General features: G+C 42.9%; 3 protein-coding genes across 4 annotated transcripts in view; 2 read left to right on the top strand and 1 right to left on the bottom strand.

Moving 5' to 3' along the window:
* The first annotated feature begins 458 nt into the window (after positions 1-458).
* On the top strand, positions 459-4,234 carry wsb2 (WD repeat and SOCS box containing 2). Of its 2 annotated transcripts, XM_028414991.1 has the most exons (10): positions 459-672; positions 854-1,022; positions 1,576-1,796; positions 1,883-2,014; positions 2,420-2,520; positions 2,699-2,895; positions 3,015-3,104; positions 3,182-3,298; positions 3,394-3,625; positions 3,713-4,234. In XM_028414991.1, the coding sequence occupies exons 1-9, from the start codon at positions 633-635 to the stop codon at positions 3,605-3,607; spliced, it is 1,281 nt and encodes a 426-aa protein (XP_028270792.1). In that variant the 5' UTR covers positions 459-632; the 3' UTR covers positions 3,608-3,625; positions 3,713-4,234. The 2 variants fall into 2 exon arrangements, with proteins under 2 accessions (XP_028270792.1, XP_028270791.1); XM_028414990.1 differs by having other exon boundaries at positions 3,394-4,234.
* Positions 4,200-7,065, bottom strand: rfc5 (replication factor C (activator 1) 5). Its single transcript, XM_028414992.1, has 11 exons — positions 6,921-7,065; positions 6,345-6,409; positions 6,056-6,192; positions 5,872-5,951; positions 5,679-5,752; positions 5,194-5,353; positions 5,033-5,114; positions 4,812-4,941; positions 4,645-4,722; positions 4,510-4,564; positions 4,200-4,432 (listed from the first exon to the last, which is right to left on the bottom strand). Exons 1-11 carry the CDS (start codon positions 6,965-6,967, stop codon positions 4,333-4,335), a joined length of 1,008 nt encoding a protein of 335 aa, XP_028270793.1. The 5' UTR covers positions 6,968-7,065; the 3' UTR covers positions 4,200-4,332.
* A 1,386-nt stretch (positions 7,066-8,451) lies between these two features.
* ksr2 (kinase suppressor of ras 2) overlaps positions 8,452-26,307 on the top strand; it is a 72,692-nt gene continuing 54,836 nt past the window's right edge. Inside the window, exons 1-3 of the mRNA XM_028414573.1 lie at positions 8,452-8,625; positions 15,411-15,551; positions 16,288-16,445. Of these exons, the coding sequence (XP_028270374.1) occupies positions 8,452-8,625; positions 15,411-15,551; positions 16,288-16,445 (473 nt within the window). The remainder of the gene's footprint in view (positions 8,626-15,410; positions 15,552-16,287; positions 16,446-26,307) is intronic.

The raw sequence follows: 26,307 nt of genomic DNA on the forward strand, positions 1-26,307 counted from the left end.
GTGAATAATTGATGCTGTTTAAAACAGCACTGAAGACTTTATTATTTGTTTGATGGACACAAATTATGGACAAAAAACTGATCAGGGCCAAATCAATGAGGAAAATATGTGAGAAATTTAAAGTCAAATGGGTACGGAAAAATATTTATTTACTATTTTATTCAAGGTAGTTCTAAGAAAAAAAGCCATTTTTTATAATGTACTTTTCAGTGGCCTTCATCCTTTTCTATGGGTAACGAGCTTGTTTTTAGGATATGATAGGTCTTTGTTGCTGCCTCAGTATAAAATTAGATGTAAAAAAAAAGACAGGAATATAAAAATCCTCTGTGACGTCATCGGTATTTTATTTTTAATAACATCACCTCTAGGGTGTGACATTAGACACGTGACCAGGACCGATAATCCCACGGAGGGGGCGTGGCCCGCAGACGTTAGGTAATAAGTGGAAAACGTGATCACGTTGAGCAACACACTGCACGCAGACAGACAACAGGAAGTCAGCTGGACGTTGGACGGCTTTATCTCAGGGACGGACGGACGTGTGTGTCTCCGAGGTGCGTGTAGATGGACGGCGGCGGTCAAACAGCCGAGAAGAAAGCCGGAAGTCAGCGGAGAATGTGAAGAAGGGAACGATGTGCTCCATGGAAAACAGCGCGGAGCTGCAGGCGACATGTAAGTCCTGAAGTCTGGGAATTCTATCCGGAGCTCCGCCGTGTTGTCATCGCAACGCTCCGTCACACACACACACACACACACACACACACACACACACACACACACACACACACACACACACACACACACGGGAGGAAGATGAATCTGTCAAACATTGATTCCGTGTCTCCCTCTCCAGCCTCAGACCCGGCGCTCCTCCTGGAGCTGAAGACCAGGCGGCCTCCGTCCCTGCTGGAGCGTGCGGGATGTGAGACCTGGAGCGTGGACTTCTCCCCGGATGGAGCCTGGTTCGCCTGGTCGATGGGACACGGGATCGTGTGGGTGGTCGCCTGGCCTTTGGATTCTGAGTAGGTGGACGAACACACGCGCACACACACACACACACACACACACACAGCGCAGTTTATGACACGAAAAAAACTTTTATTTTTCGTTTTTATTAAATCTTAATTTTTACAATAAAATTCAAAGTGTTGATGTTACACTAATCAATTAAAACAAAAACATTAAATTGGCATGTATGTAATAAAAAAGATATTAAATAAATATGCAGAAATGTTGTGTTTGTTTTGATATATTACATATTGACTGTTTTTCCTGTGATGTCACTTAGGCCTGTTTTTTTCAGGTCTTCGGGTCAATATAGACACAGAGACAATAGAGACTTTAGGGTGTAGTCATAAATCAAATATATGAGTGAGAATAATCAAGATAAGCCTCACCTGCACAAAAAAACATGTAATGCACATGTTGCTTTATATGCAGTTTGGTTTTAGATTTACTGTCATTCTGATCCTAAATATCCCACTGCACTTAAACACAGCATCATTGAATCACCAGCTCCATCTTCACATTTGAGTCTTTTATGCCATCTGCTAAATCCTGCTGCTGCCTCCACAGAGACACACAGAACGCAGAGACCGACAGAGGAGACAAGAGCTTCAGCTGCGGTCACCCTGTGTGGGGACTCGCCTTCGGGCCCAGGCCTCCAAAATCATCATCTGCTGCTGCTGCTGCTGCTGCTGCACGTCCAGCCAAAACCAAGTCAAAAGGGAACAACAGCCTGCTCCTCGCCACGGGCCTGGAGAACGGGGTGATCAAAATCTGGAACGTGTTGACAGGTGAGCTCTGGATTTCTGATGAGGATGATGATGTGGGCTGAGTGGTGAGCTCACGCTCCATAAACTGCCTTTCATCCCAACTTCAGGGGACGCAGTCTTTGACCTCCATGGGCATGAAGGCATCGTGAGGCACCTGGTCTTCCCTCAGAACGGGACACTCACCCTCATATCATCTTCTCGGGACAAAACTTTGAGGATCTGGGACCTGGCTCATAAAGGTTTTTACACTTTTTGTTGTAAGCTGTGTCCTCGCTGAAATGAGAGTCAAGTGTTTATCACAGTGCATTGCAGACATAATGTTTTGTAGGTGAAGAGTTAGAAGAGAAGACGGAGTTATTTACCTTCAGGGTGGAGATTATTACAGATCCTTTCCAGTCTCTTTGCATGAAGCTACTAATGGCACATTACATATTTTCAGCTGCACCCTTTTTTTTTTAGAATTGCAGCTGTTGGAATGTTAAATGTCAGAGCATCCCTGAATGCACCTCAAGCTTCCTGCTCAAACCTGAAAAGCCTTTAATTGTTGTTTAGCAGCCATGTTTTCGTTCACTTCAGGAACTAATTAAGCACTGTCGGAACAAAAAACTGTAAAAAATGGTCTCATGACTTCTTTTCTGTTTCAGGTAAAAAGGTCCAGGTGCTCTCTGGCCATAAAGACTGGATCAGCTGCTGCTCCGTATCCTCTGACTGCAGCATGATTGCGTCTGTTGGCAGATTTGACAGAGTGAGCACATAAATCTTCATTACAAAAGTTCCACTGAAGCTCATCACTTCCATTTCTCTTTATTGTCTTGACTTGAAAAGGGCAGCATGTGTGATGTTGATGTTTTTTGTTTGAGGAACAGCGGTTGAGTGAAGCCCACTGTGAGCTATTAACCCCTACATGACTGTGCTTCCATTAGATGGTGTGTCTGTGGAGCCTCCGCTCTTATAAGTTCATCAGGAACCTGACAGGAGGCACCCAGAAGACCTTGTACCTCCTGTCCTCCTGCGACTTCTCACCCGACGGGGCGGTGCTCGCCACCGCGGCCTTCAGCGGCTCCAGCTGGTGGATCGACCTCTGGGACCCGTACACAGCAGAGAGGCTGGCCACACTGGTGTAAGTGAAAGGAAGTGAAAGTCTGAAAGGACAGCATGTCCTGGTGTCTTATATCCTGTGCAGCCTGTTTTTTGTTTTTTTTTCATCTCAGCATATAATGTTGAATTTTGAATCCACAGTGACTACTTTGAAGATTACGGGCAAAACCAAATATCAGCAATACAGTTCTCTCCCAGCGGTTTGCACTTGACGATCGTGACAGACGACAGGTGAGTTTTACTTTATCAGGAGGTTATTAATTCTCACTCTGGACGGGTGGTTTCAAGCAGGTGTGACGTGTTCGCAGAGCTCTTAGGATCTGGGAGCCAGGAGAGAGAGGGATGGTGATGCAGACCAAAAGAGACAGAGAGTCTAATGGGCTGTGCTGCAACTACCATCCAGAAGGGGGAGTTGTCGCCACAGGGTACATAAAAAATCATCACATTTTAATGAAGCTCTCGCTGTTCCTTCTTGGCTGTACCGCTAACTGTGTGGACGTCTCTGTCACGCTCCTGGCAGGACGAGAGACGGCCACGTGAGGTTCTGGAGGGCGCCCAGGATGGTGCCCAGCTTGTGCCACCTGTGCCGATCTATCCTGCGCCACTCTGTGTCCACGCACCAGATCGAGGCGCTGCCCCTCCCCAAGAGAATCCTCGAGTACCTCACTTACAGAAACATTCCCGAACGCCTCAAGACCTGCTGCTCTTCAGACGAAGAGGAGTGGGAGACTTAACACACTGATGATGGATCGGTATGTTTACATGCACACTAATATTCCAAGTGACATGTGGGGACATGTGCAAACGGCAAATTCTGAATCTGGGATGTCTGTTTACAGTCATCATGGTTGGAGTAGAGATGCATTCCCAAGAGAAAAGCTCAAACTTTTGGTTGAAACACGCCTTTAAGCAGCATGAAACACTTGACTAGTGAAATATTAATGCGGCCACTACAACATCTTCGGTCTTCTTTGTCTTTTTCCTGCAAAAACAGGAATATTCTGTGCACATAAACATAGTGAGCAAGTTATACAGTAATAGACTAAAATGCCTTTTTGTTTTCTGATAGGATTCTTTCAGAAGCATCTCTTAATATAAACTTTAGATGCAACATTCCTACACTAAGGATTAAATTTTTTTGCACTACTTCTGTAACACGATGCATAAACTTCATGTTCACATGATTGACTTGAATACCACCATTTTTACCGCTAATTATTTATTCTGTACATATCAAATGTGTCTATTTCTAATTCCTCTGTTTATCATTCTACAAACATGCACTACTGTACTTGCACATGTTAATAAGATAATAAAAACTGGATGTATAGGAAATAGATTTATTAAACAGATGAAACGCAGACATGGTCAAGAATGTTTCTTACAAATGGATGAATCCTACAAAGAAGGATTTTTAATTGTGGTATCATTAGGTGATGATATTTCTCAGTTACGGTATCTAGGAGGCCTCGCTGACCACGATGTCCCTCACAGCCTGGAAAGCTGCGACCATGGAGCTCAGCTGGATCCTCTCGTTGGTTCCTGATGCGAGTCGGTGTCTGCAGAGATGATGCAAAAGCCCTTTGTGTTATAAACAAGAGACTATTTGCAATATACTTTTGTCTAAAATACTTACTCTATGTCGGCTAACTTGATGAGCAGACTAATCCGGATAGCAGGAGGAAAGTCCACTTTAAAATAAAAAAAGACAAATTCAGTTAATCAATAGCTAAACTCCTTCTAAAGGCTAAAAAAAAGAACTTTTTGGTACCTCTGTGTACGAGCAGATGAACCTCAGTGAGGATATCATGCAGAGCCAAACCCTTCAAAGTCTTCAGCTGAAGGATTTCTGTGATGGAGGCGTTAAAGAAACAGCAGACATACAGATGTAACTACCTTTAACGTGCGTTTTGTTTCACATTGTGAAGTGAAGGATACGTTTGTAGGCTGCGGTGAAGTCTTTGTTGAGGCACCAGTCAAGGATGTTGGCTATGTCGGAGCGGAGGGGGTGGCCTGTGCAGGTGTATACCGTCTCCTCTGTGACCTTCGAGTACGCCATGCTGGTGCTCTGTAATCACAGAAGACGGAGAACACTCAGGGTACTTGAACACATCATTCTTCAGGCTGAGCGCATTGATTACAGCGAGTTTGGATCGTACCTGCAATATGTTGAGTGATCTCCTCATATCGCCCAGTGATAAGGTCACAATGGCCTTCATTCCATCTGGAGTTATGTCAACACTGCAAAATAACAACACACTCTTTCAATCATGTTTATATGTCTCGCATTATCACAGTAGGTCTGGTAAATTATTCTCACCTCTCCTGTTCGATAACGTGCTCTAGCCGAGGGATCATCTGGTCTGGGGACAGTGGGCCGAAGCGGAACCTGGTGCATCGAGACTGCAGGGCAGGAATGATCTTAGAGAGGTAATTGCAGATGAGACAGAATCGAGTGTTCTCCGTGAACTTCTCAATCACTGATGCCGAGCAAGGGAGTGGGATGAAAGAGAAAAAAGTAAAATAAAAAAATTAACTAAGACAAGTTTACATTTAATATAACAGAGTAATATTTCTTGCTTGCTGTCAGAAATAATGTGTAAGAAACGGCCAGAGAGTGTGCCTGCAGAAGCCAAAATAAAAAACAAAAATGAAAGCGTTCCAGTTAAACCTTGGTAGCCGTAGTGGTGTTTTAAATGAATATCCAGGCTCACAAGCAGATACACTCTCATTCACCGATTGTCTGGCTGCTCATTGAGCCGTGCACCTCACAGCGGGCAACGCCTGGGCGAACAGATGGCTCACCTCGCCGAAGTGCATTCTGGGCATCCTGGGTCATGGCATCGGCCTCGTCCAGTATCACCAACTTGAAGCCCTTCCTAGAGAACAGGGAAAATGCAGCAGATTATTTTAGCAATCACACATAATGTATACAGGCATTAAATGAGTATAAGAAACCATTCATTACTGCAAAGAAGTGACAGATTTTCTGTCTTACTTGAAGATGGTCCTGGTGCTGGCAAAACTCAGAATGGGACCTCGAACAACATCAATGCCTCTGTCATCTGATGCATTCAGCTACAAAACAAGATTAGTCAAAATTCAATATCAAATCATGAGGTCTCATCCCAAAACCATAAAACCATAACAAACCAAAATCTAATGATGGAGTGGTGGTGTACCTCCAACACCATCGAGTTGAACTCTTTGTCCTTGTATAGCTGCCTGGCACAGGCGAGGATGGTGGAGGTTTTTCCTGTGCCAGGGGGGCCGTAGAACAACAGATGAGGAAGCTTGTCCTCAGTGATGAACCTCTGGACTGAAGAGATGAAAAACAACACATGCGGGCAACTTTGAAAGCTGGTTGTCAAAATCATGAATTATTAAAAAGCCCTGACACACTGGCTGTAGTAAACAAAGAAGAAAAAGCAACAACATCAGGTACCTGTGTCTAGCAGTCCGCATACTTACTGGTGCTCAGAATATCTTTGTGTGAGATCAGATCATCAAGTTTCTGTGGTCTGTACTTTTCAACCCTGGAATACAAAGCCAAAAACACACTTAATACATAAATAATTCTAATTACAAAAAGATTTATGCTTTCTGACACTGCAGTGTGAGTACAGGGCTTAACAATTAACTTTGTATAAACTACACACTAACATGACCAACTTTAAAGTGAATCTGCGTCACTTGAATTCGGCATCGTTTTTTTTTTATTTCTTCTTCCAGTGGCGTCCAGTTCGTGTAGGACAGCAGTCAGACGCTGCAGTGCCAATGAGACAGACGGGTAAGTAGCACAAGGTATGGATTAATTAGGTCTTAAGTATCCCGAAAACAAAACAAGCCCTTATAACAAATAAATAAATGTTCATAATACGGTTATGTGTCTTTGTAAATACGTGGACAGCTAAAATCCGTGCACAGAGACATATGACAACAACACAGCACTGAGAGCAGCTAGCTTAAATCCACAGCAAGTACGTTAGCCAAGCTAGCATTAAGCGTATTAAACTATGTGTAATCAAAGAAGGACTTTAATCTCACCATGGTAAGTTTCTGCTCTGTAACGCTGCTTTACTTGTGGACGCCATGTGTCCTGTTAACTGTGAATTTAGCGCCTGTCTGGGTTAAATATTATCAAAGTTTCAGGCACTGTTGATGGCGTTGATTGCCGCGCTCCACTACAAAACGTGCGTCAAACGTCACCGCGTACAACCAATCGGATCACGTTCTCGTCTACAATGGGCGGGGTCTCGGTGATCATGTAGCACACTGCAAAAAATGGCACAAAGAATGATCAGAAATGGTCAAAAATACATATAAACAGTCAAACATGCATGTATCAATGATGCACTTTGAGTAAAGTAAAATGATTCAGCTCAGTATCGATTTATTTGCCTCTACGAGCTGTTTTATTGATTGTGACCTAATACAAATCATCCAAGATTATTGATCTGGCATATGATATTGCATAGAATTTTAGCTCTCTCTCTCTCTGTATGTGTGCATTGCATTGTACATGCATATTAATTTAGAGAACACAATTAGGCTCCACTTATTTCACCCAATATTGCTCACATCAGCAGTTAATACGCTTTAGTTATTGCCACAAATAAAGACAGAATTACAGAATGCATCCACTAAAGTAGCCTAAAGGAAGCTAAATAAACTCTTTTCTTCTTTTACACTTTTCAGTCAGAATTGCATTTGGTCTGAAAGGTCACAAATTACCAGAGCACTAATATAATGAGACTACTTTTACATATTTTTGTTAAAAACTAAGATGAACTCTTTGTTTCTGTGTGTGAGGTAAATAATGGGACTGATAATTGTACAGAGCCCCCCCCCCCCCCCCATCCATCACTACAAACTTGTGGGGTGGTGTGTGGGGGGTGTTCTCCTCATCCAGGCCCAGAGAGAGACCTGAAGCCCACTGCACTCGCCTGTAATCTCGCGAGAGCGGCCCCTCACGGCGGTGCCTGCCTGCCTGCCTGGGCGATGCGATGCTGTTGCTGTGGGTTTGATTGACAGGAAACATGTCGGTGTGGTGGGAGCGGACCGGGATGCAGCTGCTGCCAAGGGAGACAGGGAGTACCTGCATCCAATCCACACATCAGCACCTTTAAAAAAAAAAAAAAAAAAAAAAAAAAACAGCAGCAGCAGGCTTCCCCCCACCGATCCGTCCGCGTCAGGATGCGCTTCTCTTTTTTTTAACACATCCATTTGAAACGAAGGGAGGGGGGGCACCCAATGGATGCTGTGGCAAACCGTGTAGTCCCGCTCGGTATATCTTCATATTGTGTTTGATTTAGCCTCCAACCAGAGACACCTTGATGAAACAGCAGGAACTACGAGGAGTGTTGTTGCAATGGAGTCGACTCTCTCACGGCTCAAAGCTCGTCTCTAAAAACCCACAACATCTCGTTTTAATGGCGTTTTGCAGGTCGCTCTGCTCCGTGGGCTTCTCCACGTTTCTTTTCTGAATTCTTATTCAGTATTTTTTCCTCTTGTTTTTTTTATTTTTATTTTATTTTTATTTGCAAAGGGAAATATAACATCCACTGCTGGCTAAACTATGAACGAGGAGATGACAAAAAGCGAGGAGCAGCATCTTAGTTTGCAGAAAGCCTTGCAGCAGTGCGAGTTGGTGCAAAATATGATAGACATAAGCATTTCTAGTTTGGAGGGTTTACGGACCAAATGTGCCACATCCAACGACTTGACACAGAAAGAGATCCGAACGCTGGAGGTAAGCACCTTCTCTGCTGTGCATCTTCATCTCTGCTGTGTGATTTCAGCCTACAGGCCACTCTGCATATATTCTTACGTGCCTCTCTCTGTTTTTTATATATAAATATATATACCCACACACAAAGTGCTGTCAGTGCATACATATGTGTGCAAAAGATTTGTGCTAAAGCACCACTGCTATCTTGTTTTTGTGCAGTGCAATAAATCAAGAGGCCACGGGGCTGCAGTGGGCTGTTATAGACTTGCGCATTCTGCAGGTGGCGGGGATGAGAGAGAAGGTGGCTCTTCTCCATCAGAATAATATCGGAGGCAGCCGAGGCCTATATAGAGGCAGCCCGTGTTTACAATCCATTACCAATAACGCCAGCCTGCATGCGCATCTGCTCCTCGCCGTGCGCATCTCCAGCAGGCCCCGCATGGCGTTATGCAAGGCGGCCAGATTACTGGAAATTGTTACAAAATATATGGTTATCCGTTAATTGGCCCGTGGGGTTTTCCGTAAATTGCGTTACGTAATGCCCATAATCCCCTACTGGGTGTTTTGCGTTTGAGATGTCAGACTGTCCGTTTTTGAGACCACTTAAACAAACAAAAAAAAGGAGCCTTAAAGTGTGCGATAAGGTCAGTGAAAACTCAGGAGTGTGGCGCTGCAGACGCACCACGGCCTGGAAGAATGTTATGGTGATGTCTCAGGAGATTAATGCAAACACCATTAAGTGCGATAGGGTCTCCATAAACTCATCACTGAGTGTCTGTGTGTGCCATCAGCACACTCCCAGTGGGAATACACACACACACACACACACACACTTTAATCCAAAATAAGTATGTTATAAAAGACATACACATGCTGGTCTCTGGGCTGGTAAGTGAAGTTTGTAAGTGCTGCAGGAATGTAATCCTAATATAAAAAGTACAAAAGTGCTGCCAGCAGTGAGCAGGCTTCAGTGTGGAAGAGAAATGTTCACTGTGTTCCCTGGATGCCCTGCAAAGCATTGTGGGTACTGGATTATTTGAGCATTACAGGAGTATGTTCTTTTTTTTATGTGTTACAGCAGAAGTTTGAGTGGCTTTCAGTTTGTGCAAACTCAAATTAGAAAATGGATCATATGTGAGGGACTGAGGAGGAGGAGGAGGAGTGAGGAAGGCCTGACTCTACCTGTGGCCAAAGCTGTGTGGTCATTATACTCCACTTTTATTTTCCAATGTTGTGATAGTGATGATGACAAAAGACGAGCAGAGCGTCCTGGAAACTTCTTGTGATGTAGTCGATTATTCATAACTCGTTCTCTACAGAGCTGTCAAGCTAATGCTAGCTGCTGCATTCTGCTGTCTGGAATCAGTGTTTTTAGCCTAACCTGGAAGTTATCAATAAGCCTGTTCAACTGGCTTTTAGATTGTTCACGAATGAGCTCCACTTTTATGACATGAAGATAGCAGCTAATGAAAGGTTATTGATAAACTACACCACTGTTGCATGACTTTTAATGTCAGGATCACTGAAGTCGATGAAGATTCTCAGCCATCCAGGTCGTCTTCACTCAGGAGGTTTAGGCGTCTGGACCTGTAGAGCGTCTCTGCTCCTCAGCAGCTTCATCAGTTCTAAGTGTTTGGTGGGGAAACATGGTTTATATGTGGTGGAGGAGCTCAGTGGGTCACATGTGACGTGGAGTGGAACTTCCTGTGAATGGATGGAAGCTGCCTTGTATGTGTTAGAAAGATGATGTCTGAGTCCACCACCTCTGTTAAGGGAAGGTTTTTCCAGCTTAACATAGACGGACGCCTCATTCAGTCCACCTGTGCTCTCTGTCCATCATTGTCCTCAAAACAGTGTCCCCATGAGTCCTCTGAGTTAGCAAACCTTCCTCTATTCCCATAACTCCTGAGCTAAGCTATTTGAGCCCTGTCTAACTCTGACTTACTTTCTGATCATCATCTCATTATACTCTCAGTCCTTAGTATGGAAGCTTTAGACCTGGTCTAATTTGAATGGAGAGGATGTTTGCCTCCTCTCTCTCTCTCTTTCCCTTTATATCTGCATAGAAGGCCACAGACGTCTTAATGATTTAAATGAAGCTGGAACTGTACTTGATGTTGAGCATCTGACCAAAAAAAGTTATTTTTGGGATCAGTATGGAGATTTGGTGAAGGAAAATAGTATGAACAGTAACACACAGTGCAACAAAGGAGTTACTCCAGAGAAGCGTCTAACCTCTGATGAGAAGACTTTCAGGATGACGGGCCCTTTATCGCCTCGACCACAAATGAGTTTGATCAGGATCACAGCGACGTCAGTCATACGTAAAGCCCTCCTCATTAACCTCAGTCCTCGTCCTTTCTGAGTGCGTGTTGGAGATTCCTCTACGACATCTTCTCAGTTATTAACCCTAAAAAACCCAGGTTGGGCCTCAGACACAATCTGTTCAAGCCATTGGTCGTATTTTAGCCAAACCCGTTGCTAAGATCAGCAGCTTGTACCTGGCTCCCATTGATGTGATTATGTATTGTTGGGTGGTGTCCCCTGGAAACACTGGGAGGGTTTCATATAGATGCAGACATTGGTTTCAGGACAGGTCAAAACAAATGTTGTGCATTCATATTCAAGTGTGGAGGGTGAACCATGTCCCACTGTTACACCTCTGCACACCTCGCTGTGTAGCATGAGCGTGACTGTCCCATCGTCTGCTGGCAAACAGCCAGTGTTTCGGTCCATCTTGTACAACTTCATGTTATTTTTAGCTCATTATTTGGTCTCCATCAACTTCAGAAGCTAAATATTTGTCTCTTTAGCTGCTCGATGTTCCACTGGGTTCATCCTATCCAGATAGCAAGCAAATGTGGCCCACTTCTGGCATTGATACAGCCCTGGTGGCCTTCATCTGGCCCTGAGGAAATTAATGGATGTGAGGCCTCTAGTGGCCAAACGTGTAAAATAACAAATGTGGCTCAAAATTCCCCAAATTTACTCTGGGCCTCCTTTGGCTGAGCTGTGTTTTCCTTTACACTGTGTTCTGTATGTGGCCCTAAAGTGGCCCACGTGATATATATGGTTCATGTTTTGGTGGATGTGGTCTGACCCGCTTGTGGCTCAGATGTGGATCACTTGAGTGCCGGTCATTCCACGCCATAAGTGGGCCAGATAAGAGCGCTGAAGTGAGCCAGATTTGGGCCACCTGTGTGTCACTCACTGTGCCTAACGGTTGTTCTTTAACCCTACACATCCTCAGAGATGACAACACAAACAGTCACCTGCCCTAGAGATGATTTGTGGTTATGTTTATGCCTAAACGGCACATGAGGGGATCTGGCTGACAAGATCTGACCACAGAACTACGGTAAAACTTCAAATAAGAGCCCGGGCCTTTATTTGCCTAAATTGCAAAATTGTCCCTGCTTATATTTGGGACAGGCCTTTAATTATTCTGGCGGAACAAGCTGAAAAGTTGTCCACATCCCTTCCATCATTAATTTCATCCTACATTTCTTTAGCCTTGTTTATGTGTCTCCATGACAACGTCACACTTCCCTGAGGGACCTTCCCAAAGGGATTAATAAAGTATATTCTATTCTATTCTATTCTATTCTATTCTATTCTATCCTACACGTTGGCATAAATTGTTGTTGTTGTTGTTTATGTTATATTTATGGTTATATATTTGCTCCTTACCTTATGAGAAATCAGACCCAGCTTAAAATTGAGGCTGGCCTTTATATGTCCAAATCCATAATCGGACCGGGCCTGTAAACGGGACCGGCGTCAGTTCGGGACTCGGCTATTATTTGAAGTTGTATGGTAATTTACTGCTCTAAACTTTCTTTTGGTGAAGTGCTGAGTCCAGTTGTCTTTTTTTGGATGGTAATTATTAATTTCTCGTGTTTGCAGCAGATAAATCTGGGTACTACTGGTTCACCTTTACCTATCTTTGCTGGAAAACAGACTAATATAAGATTTACTAATATGCACAGTAGTTATAAAGAGGTCTGTGTGGCTAAATGGTGATAGACATAGGAGCTTATAGAGGCTGCTTATATAAAAAAGAAACTATAAAAGTACTTCCTTTGTGGTTTGTTGGTTTGTCTTCAACTTTGCCACAGTACACAGTAGCAGTTTGTGTGTGTGTGTGTGTGTGTGTGTAGTGTCTCACAGTATGTGGAGGAGAGAGACAGAAGGTAAAGATAACAAGTGTTAAAACCTGGGATCACATTTTTCCAGCTCATGCCATGCTATTGTTAGCCTGCTAGCTCTTGCAGCTTATGCTTGTACTCCTGCAGTGCAGTCTGCTCCTCAGTCTGCTGGATCGGCTCAGTCTGGAGTCTTTAGGATGCCACTTTGGAGTTTTGTTTGTTTGTTGTTGTTTCTTTTACACATTTAATCAGGAGCATTATTGCAGGAACCTGTGGCCACATTATTCTGCACATAAGGGGACTTAAAAGTAGCTCCCCATATCTCAAGGCAGATTTTTAGGATAAGAAAGACATCTGTGGGATAAAATGAACATTTTTGATCTTAAATATTTCATGAGGTTTCATAGGTTAAAAAAACATGCCCCTGTCTGTCAATATGAAAACACATAATCAGCTGATAGGCCTAAAGATGGCTGTGCTAGATAACTTGACTGAACACCTGTTTTCATATTAAACACTTGTGTGATTTGTCACTCTAAACTACTCAGGCACATTTATTTGTGCACATACAGTTCTACTTCCTGTCTCTGTTTTCTGCTCTCACTAGTGTCACCTGTGCATGTTTAGTGCTTTGTTTTGTCTGTTGCTCTGAGTTTCCAGCCTGTGTTTTTTTGCTTCTTCCTGGTTTGTGTTCTTCTTATATTGTTTGTTTACTTTTTGTTGATCCTGAATTTTAAGCTGCTTCTTGAGGTCCGTATCCATATTTGTTGACTTAGCCCTGTTCACACTGGGGAAATCAATCCGGCTAGAGCGGGATTTGGCCCGTATCTGGATATATCCTGATTTTTTGTGTGAACACCACGAATCCGGCTATATCCAGCTTGATTTCAATCCACCTCTCGGAGTTGGATCTTGCTGGATTGGCTTAAATGTGGCTCAGGTCTGAACACATATGCAGCTAGCGAATCCGGCTAGCGATGTGCTACTTCCGGTCCATGGGGACAGTGAAAACGCACGACGCATGCGCACACGCAGTCCTACCACAGCCTGAACGGACTCTGTATATTACGAGGCCCCACCTAGTGGTTTGGAGGACAACAAACAAGCCGGATTAAGCCGGATTGAGTGCGGACACACATGTGTGATAGCCAGATTTGAAAATAGGTCTGAACGTATCCAGCTTAAAGGCTATCTGGATTCAATCCTACTCTAGCTGGTTTGACTTTCTCCAGTGTGAACAGGGCATAACTCCCTAACAATTACTAGAATACCTGACTCTATCTTGATGCTGGATACCAGGACAGCTTTAGAATGTGAGTATATACCAGGACCTCCACACATTGGTGCAGTGAATGTGTGCGTGTCTCTCTCTGGAGGTGTGGACCGAGCAGTCGCCCTGGCAGGCAGAGTGTTAGCAGCCGTGGGCAGCAGCTGTGGGGTTTTTCTGCATTCAGAGGTGACTTGCTGGTCCCTCCTCCACTGGTTTCTACTTTGGTGCGCACTGATGTAGGCCAACGCTGTCTAATCTCTAGCAGTCATTTTGTAGGTGTGTGTTTTGGAACGGGGCCATCCACACATGCATCATCCTTCTGGCATCACGTCACCCACTGGGGGCCTTTTTTATTATTTATATTATTATTATTATTATTATTCTGTTAGACTAACTGTTTCAGCTGAAAATCTGCTTACTTACAAAGATGCTGTCACTGAGAGCGCACCTTAAAATCCTGTATTTGTCTTGTAGTTCCAATGTCTCCTTTTAAGTGATGCAAGGGTGATTTTTGCGTCATTAATAAAGTCTTTAATTTTTAAAACTACATGATAAACTTTTTGGGTGTTTGTGCATTAAAATGTAATGTCATTAACGTTCTTATTTTTAATTCCCTGCATGTCTGTGCAGCTGTATGTCCTTTGCTTTAAACTGAGTGCCAGATTTGCCCTCCTCCTCAACATGTGATAGATGAGACAACCTCGCCACCTCATTTAGGGGTCAGTTTATTCCTGGTCTTCAAATAAAACCACAATAATTTAATAAAACGCAAACATAGAATCATTTTTATGGAGATATTAGGTTACAATCGCACACAAATAAATGATAAATCATTAAAATATGTAAATATAGGGACTGATTATGGCTTTTATTACTTACTGTACATTATATTACATGTCTTATCGTTAAATGCAAACTGAGGATAAGTGTATTTTTTGCTACATTAGATATATTGTAGGTCTATATTGCAGTGATGTGCACAGAGAGGCTTCATAACTTGAGATTAGTTTGTGTAGTTGCAGTACATTCATGTCGCTGAACTAAACAGTGTGATGTGACCCTCCAGTGAACTATTGTCTCAGTGTCCCTGTCCTCCTCGGTCTTTTCTCGTGTAGGTCGCTGCTCTCTCCTCTGTGATCGATTAGTTTTTTTTAGTATTAACACTTCATGACACCTTAGAGGTTCATTCAAATCCACATAAAATCAGGCGTCTGCCTCATAACAGCAACAAGTGCAGTGTGTGTCTTTTTCTGTCCTGACTGCTGACATGTTGACACTGTTAACCCCTCTCACATGTATCTGTAGAGGGGCTCCAGTGGAGTAAAATGTAATTCACTGTCTACATTTGTAGCGGATTCAAAGTGTGAATGTATATTTGTGCCTCACAGGGGAAGTTGGTGAAGTACTTCAGCCGCCAGCTGTCCTGTAAGTGCAAAGTGGCCTTAGAGGAGCGCAGTGCCGAGCTGGAGGACTTCCCTCGCCTTGGGCACTGGTTCCGCATCGTCAACCTGAGGAAAGAAGTCACAGAGGTGAGCCATTAAAAACACTTCAACATGAACAGATACTGAACCACCACTGTCACAGTGTTAGCTTCTCCCCACACAGTGTAAATTGTATAGATATTCACAGGTGAATATTGAACCCTCAACCATACACACAGTGTGTTTTTTTAGGCATTCCAAATTCCAAATGTTTTGTTAACAGATAATCATTTTATACAACCAGCATGAATACTAATGTGAGCAGAAGCACATTCACTGTCTGTAAAAAGAGAAACATTAACACCTGGTTTCAATACAGAACAGAAGAAGGGTCACTGCTGAAGTGCTGAAGCCCCTGAAGAAGCAGATAAAAGGCCATATTTTTTTTATTTCAGTTCGCTTTAGTAAAGTTTGTCATGAATGCATGACTTACAAATATACCATTGCATCTACCAGACCTAGCCCTAAATTTTAGGGGAGAGGATGGAGACTGTGTTCACACACACACATCAGTGTCCAGGTTATCTTGGTTTGGATCATTTCCTGGATCATTTCCAAGTTTCTTCATCATTTCTGCTGAACACTCAGATCAGGAATTCAGGGGGGGGGGGGTCTTCACAGACACCTTGCACAGCTTCAGTTAGCATATCCATGTTTCTCCAAACCAGGATCAGATGCACGGAAGATAACCATGACTCTGTCAGTAAAAAAATGTTAAAATCTCATCTTCTAGTGTGCGTTGGCATTGACCATGCATCTGTGTGTGTCTGTGTGTGTCGTGCAGGAGATGAGCCCGGGTGAGGTGACCCTGGAGGGCCTGCTGGAGTTGAGCGAGGAGCAGGTGTGTGAGCTGCTGCAGAAGTTTGGTGCCAATGAAGAGGAGTGTGCCCGACTCAACGCCTCCCTCTCCTGCCTCAGAAAGGCCCACCAGCTTGGTGAGGGGTCAAACACACACACACACACACACACATCCTTAAAAAAGGGGCTTTTAAAAGACTTTGGAGCTTAAAACAAATCACCAAAGTTACAGCATTCAGTCAACAGCGGCTGTTTTAAGTGGCTTGAGAGCTGACTGCAGGACCTCTGCTTTGGTTTCTGTCACTTTAAATAAGTTTTTTTTTCTTGTTTCCAGTGCTCTGCTGAAGATAAAGTCTCAGCTGTCACTTGGACTCAGAAATATCTGTCAGATTTATGGCCATAAGTCAACTTATTAATGCAACAACTCTGAAATGTTTTCATATCTGGTTAAAAAAAATCAAGGGAAATGAGTAGAAATTGGAGGTCAAAGGTCACAGTGGACATAACTCAAGAATTATGCTTTATGACAAGATTTTACAGTCTGTTAAGCTGTAAGCTCATTTTTGATAAAATAGTTCAGAAACCTGTTTGAGTTTTTACATCTGAAATCAACTGTTCATGTTTTAAGCAGTGTGTGAAACCTGTTGAAGCTTCTGTAGGTGGTGCTGTTTCCCCGCTGAATCATTTTATGGCACAACTCCACACAAAGGAGTAAAAACCGCTTCAGACAGTGCGTGTTTGGGTTCTTTTAAAGTGCACAGTCAACACTGCTGTGAATCATCACAGTAGCATCGTGGGAGGTTTCACTAACTGTGTGTGCTGTGATCATTTTACAAGTGCACAGGTTTCATATGCTGCTTTTTTGTAGCATTACTCAGGCAAATATTACAACATGCACCTCTGTGGCTGCTCTACTTCAAATATTTTTTAACATTCCTAATTATTAAAATTAAAAAATAGGAATCTTTTCTCATACTTTTGACCCCTTTTCACATCTCACTTGGTGCATTTGTTGTTCCATGTTTGGCCACAAGGTGGCATTAAAAGACCATGTTTTATTTTTAGCGTCACAAAGGCAACTTTTGCAATGACGCTGCGGGACCATAAGGGGGCAGTAGAGCATCACAAAAACTGTGTTGGTGGGTTTGGTAACAACCTTTTTGTAAGCCTGTTTGATAGCATATCTGTTTCTCTTCTGCTCCCACACACACACACACACGCACACACAGACCAACAGCAAACGCAGACACACTCTGTTCTCTAGCAGATGTCCTTTCAGACGGAAGACTCTGCTGAATAATTAAGCAAATTGACTTGATGAGTAGTTTTTCTTCAGCGTGCCCTCAACCAAACTGCACTTTATTAAAAGAGGGTTTTAACCAGGAGAGGTTTAACTTTTTGTTTGTTTCTTCCGCGCAGAACGGCTCTTTGTGAGGCGCCTGGTGCTCAGGTGTCCCTTTTGAAAATACTTCATGCTCGTATGTCAGGCTTTGTGCCGGAGTTGCTCGCCTTCCTGCGCGTGCTTCCCTTCTTTTACTCTCTCCAGTTGGTTTGGGCAGAGGCTGTGCTGTCCAGACAGAACCTGTCAGGCAGTTCCAGTCTGCTTTGCCTCAGTCCAGCTGGGTTCAGAGCTTGAAGCGTCTCTGGAGGCCGACTCCCTTTAGCCACTTTATGACCAAACTGTCTATTATCTAAGGATAATAAGCCCAAAGAACTACAACCATGCATTTCTCTCTGTTTTTTTTATTATATAGTATATTATTACACTTATTCTCTGCCTTTCTTCGTCGCTCATGCCTTCAACCTTCCACCTCCTCTCTCTCTGGCTCTCCAAAGATGGGGTCTGGCCACACAGCAGAGCCACTAATGGGCTCTCTAACAGGGGGGGGGGGCTCGCTACAGACGTGTGAATGCACCACCACACAGAGCAGTGAGAGGCACTTTCAGCTGAGAGGAATACAGGGTTTAGCTGTGTGCGTCCTTCATATTCTCACCCAGATGGAGAGGGAGATGTGTCATAGCTTCCAAACACTGACACATTTACCAACACAAGTACCTGTGTGTCAGCACGTTTACATTACAAGAGTGAAAGATGGATGATTTTAAGATGGTTTAAACAAACCCCGGGCCGTGACAGGCAAGAAGCAGAGGATGTTCTCTTTTAAAAAAAAAAAAAGTGCATATGGATATTCATCCATCATGAATGAGAGCAGAAAGAAGGATTTGCACATTTATGCACATGTTGTTCTGAAGAAAAATAACATGATCCAGTTTATGAGTCATCTGGATTTATGTTGAAATTGGCAGACGTGGACATTCATATAACAAGCTTGGCAGTTTATGTATCACATAACATAATAAGTGAATGTTTGTGGCTCGGCGGTGTAATGGTGGAGGAAGGAAACTAATGCAAGTTAATAGAATTTTTCACTACAGGCTCTTGGGATTGCAGTCCACGAGTTGCGATGAGGAGTATGAGTCATACAATTCGGAGGCAGCCGGTCGGTCCTTTGTGCCGCAATATACACACATTATCCAGCCCGCCCCTCTAGACACACACACACACACACTTATACAAACATTTTCACACAGAGAATGTCTTCAGTATGAGTCCTACTGTTGATCAGGGTAATAGTGTCGAGCGTGACAGGTCTCCTCTGTGCTGTTCCTCTGTAATATTTGACAGCTGAAAGGAATGTCCCCATGCCCTGCCTTTAGACAGCTTTGCATGCATATAAACACCTAATTGGCTTCAAATGCCATCAGCAAGGAGAGGAATACAAGAAAAAGGCAGAGAGGAGAGGGAGGCGAGAAAAAAAATGGGGGGGGACGGAGAAAAGTGAAGAGGTATGTAAGGGGAGGGAGGGAAGGAGGGAGGGGAGGGAGAAAATTCGAGGTGATGACAACAGGAGGTGAAAGAAGAAACGTCCTCATGTTGAGAAGAAAAAAGCCGGTGTGACAGGGAGGAGGGAAAAAAGAGCAGAAGAAGAAGAAGAAGCATTGACCGAACCCCCCAACACCCGTCTTCCTGGACGCCTCTGGGTGGTCCTTATTGGCTATTAACTAATTAGCAGAGTCTAACTTTGAGTCCCACTGATTTACACTGCAAAAATAAACCTCACCTCAAAAGAGTAAAAAAAAAAAAAAAACAAGCTACGCTGCATCTATTGAACGCAGACGTTGCCCTTTTCGTCAAATCCTGTTTACAGTGGCAGCAAGATAGACCAGCCACTGTCCCGGTGGCATTTCCCTGCCATTTAGCCTAAAGAGGCAACACCTCTAGAGGTAATTAGTCCAATTATGAGGCTGTTATCTGCCTTTCTCAAAGCCTCGCTGCATGTTAAGATTGCCCCATTAAGGGGTTGTTTGGGGTTTGCATTAATTACTGCAGAGGAGAAGCAGTTGTAAAAGCTTCAGGTGCATTGTTCGGTGCGACAGTTGATGTGGAGATGCTGGTGTTATTCTGGTGAGAGAGAGAGGGAGAACGGAAGATTGATGGTGACGATGATGACGTGGCTCCAAAATTTACATCAGGGAGAAGCGGCTAAAAGCAAACTGTCATCCAGTTTTGTGTCGTTTTGTGTCGCAACTTTCAGGGTTTAAACCAGACATTAGTTTAAAGGCTTGAGGCTGATGTTGTCTGAGCTCCGTTAGTTAGGTTAGCATAAAGGGGGGGGTCCCTTCTTTCCACAAACAAAATTTGCTCTGATTGGATCTCGTCTCCATCAATAATTTGGCAGCAATTTCTGATTTAGTTTTTATTTTAGTCTGTGTGACTAAAATGTATTTGATTTTAGTCATCAACATTTTTTAACTTTTGGTCTAGTTTTAGTCGACTAAATATCGAAGAATTTTAGTCGACTAAATCTGCCGTGGATTTAGTCGACTAAAATTCTATGATTTATATTTTTTCATGAAATAATTAAGGTTTGAAGTGCAATAAAAACAGGCTCAGCTTTAACTTGTGTTATTTGAAACAAACACCTCTTTATTTAATTGCTATGACCTTTTCACAAAAGAACCAGTGAACAGTGAGCTGCTCTCCCTGAATACACTGTTCAGTCATGACCTTCTTCATGAATCCTCCATAACTACAGCAAAACACTTCAGTGACAACTTAGAAACGGTGCGCTGTAAAACCATCAGCAGCGGTGTCTTCATTTATAGATTTTGTCACGTGTATCTTTGAACGGAAGTTAAGACGACTCGTCTACAAATGTCACTTCAGGTTTGTTGTGTTTTTACCGCTGATAGTCGCTCCGCACGGTTTGCAAACCGTCTTGTTTGTCTTGACATCAAACGTGTCCGTGTGTCTGTTCTTCTCCTGTGTTGTGTTACCATGCATGAGGACGCCTTCTTCCAGCATCGCGGGGTAACGTCCTTACGCAGAGAGATCACTTCTGATTGGCTCTCTGCCGCCGTCTCCTGATTCGTCCCTTCTTTCCACAAACAAAATTTGCTCTGATTGGATCTCGTCTCCACCAATAATTTTGTCTCGTTTTTATTCGTTGACGAAAGTGTCAATACATTCCGTCTTCGTCTTTGGCACCGTGCGTTAGTTTTTATTTAGTTATCGTCTCATTTTTATCAGCAAAAAAAGGTCGTAAACGAAAACTACGACAAAAATGATTCATCAACAAAATTAACACTGATGGGGGGGGGGGGGGGGGCAGCTAGCAGCTTAGCAACCCGTCACAGAGCAACATTACCCACATGTTCATGTAGAATATGTCATATATTCCCAAAATTGCTGCTTAGCCTGTGTGTTTTTTGTTGACGTTTACAGCTTGTTTACAACAAGATGTGTGAGGAGTAAACCCAAACAATCAATTTAAGAACATGTTTTAATTTGATGCATTTTTGTATACATAAAACCGCCATTTTTTGACATTTATGGAGCCCAAATAATTCACTTGATTGAGCACCTGCCTCATAAACTGAGACTATTATCCTTACTGCACGTTCGATGGCCTCCACTGTGTGCTATATTAAAGGCAAATATGACCTAATAAATCCTAAAAAACACTACTTTGTCTCATCTTCTGCTAATCTCAGAGGCAACCTAAAATAAAAAAAAAACAAAAAAAAGGAATCAAAGATTTTTAATGTTAATTTGTAACCAGGATAGCTTCAGATCTCACTACACAGCTGCTTCAAATAAAATGTAATTCTGATGCAGCTAATTAGAGCAGAAATCTCTTGTCAAGATTTGCATTAATGCCTTCACATAACTTGGCTGGAGAATGGGACATTGATGGCTTACTCATAGCACCCTCACCCGTTTTAGAAAAATAAAAAAGTGGAGTGGAATGTATTTTGGGTCATGTTCTGCTGCGATTAAATGTCCCTTAATGCATGGAACATGAGCAATAAAGTGCAATTAAGGGTGAGTAATATAGATTCAGGCTCCTAGGAGGATATTCTTTTGCAGGAACAGATCGAGTTGAGAAGTTGGGATGAGTTTAGAGCCTGGATTTATACTTTTCCATTTTTGGATTGTAGAACTCCCAAAGAAAAGAAACGTCCTGGTTAACAAGCACGATAAGGCAAAGCAATTAAGTCAAAATCCATTTCTCAGAGGGTTTGTGCTCGGTCTGTGTTCTGCGTCTCATTTCGCATGTGAGCCGTTTGCCTCTGGCTCTTTTTTAGGTGAGGGGGTTTGTGAAACAGGAAATTCATAAGTCAGGTCCTGTTACTATTTTCCTGAAGCCGTTGCTAAGATACTAGTCTGCTTCATGAATTGACTCATTACTTGAAGCAACAGTTTCATGACTGCGATTCAAGTTCATCGCTCCTCTCGCAGACTGAAAGTCACCTGGGAATCCTCCTGATAAGTGCTGTCAGGAAAAAAAAAGGAGGCAGCTTTCATGCAAGTGTGTAATAATTAGCAAAGGGAGGTTTATCATTTGAATCAAAGGTGATCGGTGTGCATTTCTAAATGGATGGTAATTAGCACCTGATGTGTCTGCTGGGCTATTAAACACCTTTCAACCTTCCCAGAAGCTTTTGGCTCTGTGTTGCCGTCCGTCTGCGATGTGCCAGCCTCAGTGCTGTGAAGTCTTCAGTGGTCGTTGATTAATGTTCGTGTCGGGGTTAATCTGAACTTTTCACTTTTCCGAGTGGCCTGTTGTGGTTATATTTCTGCTAATGAAGGAGGCATCTTTTCCTACGTTTGTGCATGAGCGCTCTTCGGTGCCCACTCGTCCTTTCTACATCTCGAGTCTTCCTGAAGGGTTTCTGCAAAAAGGGGTGAGATGTGGGTTCAGACACAAGTGGAAGTGCTGCGGTGCTGCGGCGAGTCACATCAAGGGTATAAAGCGGTAGTGACAGCTTCACTCGAGAGGTCCTTGCACGAGGTGTGAATTACAGGGTGGTCAAATATCAGATTTCTGCAACCTCCACATCTTCAAAAGTTTTTTTCCATTTTCACATTTTTCACACACTGTATATTCTGTGCAGAGGATTCGCAAACCATGCGCCTGGCAGTGCTGCAAACCAACAGGTTTCCATGACTACCGAGACAACACCAGGTTCACTGATTAGGATTGTCAGCCGGAGAGCAGGAACTAATCAGCGGCATTGCCTGCTTCACTCTTATGTTTGTTTAACATTTTTCACAGTCTTTGACACGTTTGCTCCTCTCTGCTGGGTTATATATATTTAATGAAGCGTGAGGAGACACTGATTTGACATAACAGCTGTTCATTCCAATATTCACCTTGGTGTTTTAGTCTCCTGTCAGTTTCCGAATACGGAGTGCTAAAAGCTGCTAAATGCACCTGTATGTGTTCACAGGTTGGATGTTAATTTAGCCTACCGAACACATAAAAGCACTGCAAGTCGCGCACAAAGTGACGGAAGTGGATCCTAAAATATAATGTATGTGAGATTACTTTAGGCTAATAATAGGTTTATGGTTATTAAGTGGGATGTTAAAATACATTTATTTCCAACTTATACATCACCTTCATGCTGTTTTACTGAGTCACATTCTCCTTTCAAACACAAAAAGTTATGCTAACTGCTACTTGCTAGAAACCGTAACAAGGGTCTAGTTCTCATTGCATCACTAACCCAGTTAGCGGTGGTCATTAGTTTTAGTTTTGGGCTTGCCTGAAGCAAACCTTCTGAACTTCGGGCCGCCCTGCTCTGTACCAAAGTCTGACCCAAGTTACTCAGAATGGAAGTCCGGACCCCACCTGGTGTCTGGTCTCCCACCAGACACCAATCAGATTAATTCCTAGGAGGACATCATTGCCCATAAAGAACCAAACAGAAGCAGATCCTAAAATATAATGTATGTGAGATTACTTTAGGCTAATAATAGGTTCATGGGTATTAAAGGTAGGGTAGGAGATTTTGAAAACTCAGTGAGTCAGCCAGATTTCGAAAGTAAACACACGCCCCTTTCTCTCGGAGCTCACCCCGAAGCCACGCCTCCCAATCACATGGATGCGCATTACCTGAAGACGAGCTGCGGTCTGTGACTTCGGCCATCATGCACGTACCTCTCTGGTGCGCGCAGAGCAGGAAGAGAGTGACAACCAGCCAATAATCCGTGCATTGGCTGATGTTTTTAGCGTTTTATAGCTTCCACAGATGATTCATATTCTTCGTTTTAATGCGAAACTGCCGAAACTAATCGGTTGCTATCGGATTGTAAAAAGAGAAGTTACACTAATTTAGCAAAAAGTGCATCAGAAGGAAATCTCCTACCCTACCTTTAAGTGATGCAACTGGAATGTTAAAATAAATTAAAAAAAAATCATAAATTTCTATTAATTTCATCTGACAGGTAGTGAACATGTTCAAAATCTTCAAACAGCCTGCCTCCAAATGTCCATACAACAAAAAAAGTACCATGATGATCTGTTGGATTCAGCTGCATTTCATAGTATGACCCACATGATCCACAATCCTCAGGACCACAAGATGCTACAGAAAGACAGATGGATACATATGACACAAGATTAAGATTAAGATTAAGATTAAGATTAAGATTAAGATTAAGATTAAGAACATCTTGGATATCTCAGCTCGGATATATCATGTGAGCGAGGGGGTCAAAGTTCACGTTTGTGTTGTGTTAGTTCTGTGTATATATATCAAACGTTACACCAATGAGACGCTCTGCTGTGTGGAAGACTTCCTGTTTATCACGAAGCATTGCTCCTGTCGCCTAGCAACCAGTAGTTAAAATATCACCGGCGCACAATGAATCTTGGGATATGTCGGGTGGGGAATGATACACATGAATATGATGATGCATCCGTCATCACCACATAAAGGACGTGGATTTGAAGCAACCTTTGAAATCGGGACAGCCCTGTCGTTGAAGGGTGCAGCCCCTGAAATGAGAAGCAGCTCAAGTGGTCCGTCATTTATTAGGGTCCCCTGCAAACGTTTCCATTTCTATACGTGCATGTGCCGTCTTAAGTTGCAGACCTTTGTATCAATCATGTAGAGGAGCTAAAGTGCCTCAAACTGGAATGAATCTTCTGACGCAAGGACGCTCGGCATTTAAAAACGTGACATTAGAAGCCTCATTTGTTTTGTTATATGAAACATAAATGTGTCTTTTCTAAAACCATAAGTGGACACTCGTTGATGTTCTGTTCTGCAGGACATAAAAAGCACTGTTTGTTTCTGAAGCATTAATCATGACCTCTAGCAAACAAAAACCTGCAGCTTTAAAATCCACCATCAAGACGACTAAAAGTACTTAAAAATAAAAAAATAAAACCCTTGAAAGTCCTGCCTATTCAGTCCCTTGTGTCTCTTCCAGATGTCTCCTCCTCTCTGTGGCCTCTTCTTCTTCATAACATTGCAGAATAGAAATGGCTGCTGGCAATGTTTTTTTTTTTCCCAATCACCCCCGGGGACCTTTTCCTCTTTCTTTTACCGCAGATACTTGTCTTGTCGTGATTCATGTGGTGTTGATTTTCTTTTTGAAGTTTTTCTTTCTATCGCTCCTCAGAGACGGTGTCACAGCGAGGGGAAAAAAAAACAAAAAAAACAACAGAAAGCGTATCGGCTTGTTGACAGGAAATTTGCATTAATGGTGCTATGACGGTCAATAGCTAGTTTTTGAAGTCTGTGAGGTCAATATTTGCCCACACTCAGCCGTGCATGAGACACAGCACACACTTATAGCAGGATCAATCACCACCAACATGATGTTGTGTTTCGCTAAGCAGCCTTTCGGCTATGCATAACTGCAGATGGAAAGACAGGCAGACTATTTCAGATGTTTGTCTTCCAGATCAATAATAAACACATTCTTTTTTTGTTTTGTTTCTTTCTGAAGAACAACTTGAGGAGGATAAATTGCACAGTAACGGAGGTAAAGTATCATCGTCCGAGTTCAGAAACGCTCATTTCTGGCTGCACTTTTCATGCTTTCTCATTCAAACAGAAAGTTTTTCTTTCTTTTTTTTTTGCACTCTTCTTCATTTTTCTCTCATCCTCGTGCTCCATCGCTCGCCGATGCTTAATCTGCTCCACATCAACACATTGGAACACCGCCGCACTGCTAATACGTTCACATCAGATAACGGCAAACTTAATTCTTCATTAGCTTGTTGTAAATGTCCGCCTGCTGTCAGGATTATTCTTATTACTGCAATCAAGAAACAGTGCTAATGGATGCTTTCGTATTTAATGCAGCATAAAAACCGATTTAGTTTAACTTGATACATCAACTATTGAAGGGAAAAACACATTTTTCCCACTTAACCTAAGTGGTATCTTGACATGCACAGACAGTGGTAGCCTGTTTTAAATTCAGGTAGTTTTAGAAAAGAAGGATCCTCCATTAGCACTGAAATGATCTTTGTATCAGCTGTTCAGGTTTTCCATGTTTAAAAAGCCACACATATTCCATTTATCTTTGAGGAATGATTGGAAGTAGAGGGAAAACCTGTTGAACCAAAGTGTTTTGCATGGGCAGAGTGTTTGAATGTGGATTTTATGCAGTGTATCACAACCAGGTGTTTGTCTTCCAACA

The sequence above is a fragment of the Parambassis ranga genome, chromosome 9 (genome assembly GCF_900634625.1).
Source record: "Parambassis ranga chromosome 9, fParRan2.1, whole genome shotgun sequence".
In the NCBI taxonomy this organism is placed as follows: domain Eukaryota; kingdom Metazoa; phylum Chordata; class Actinopteri; family Ambassidae; genus Parambassis; species Parambassis ranga.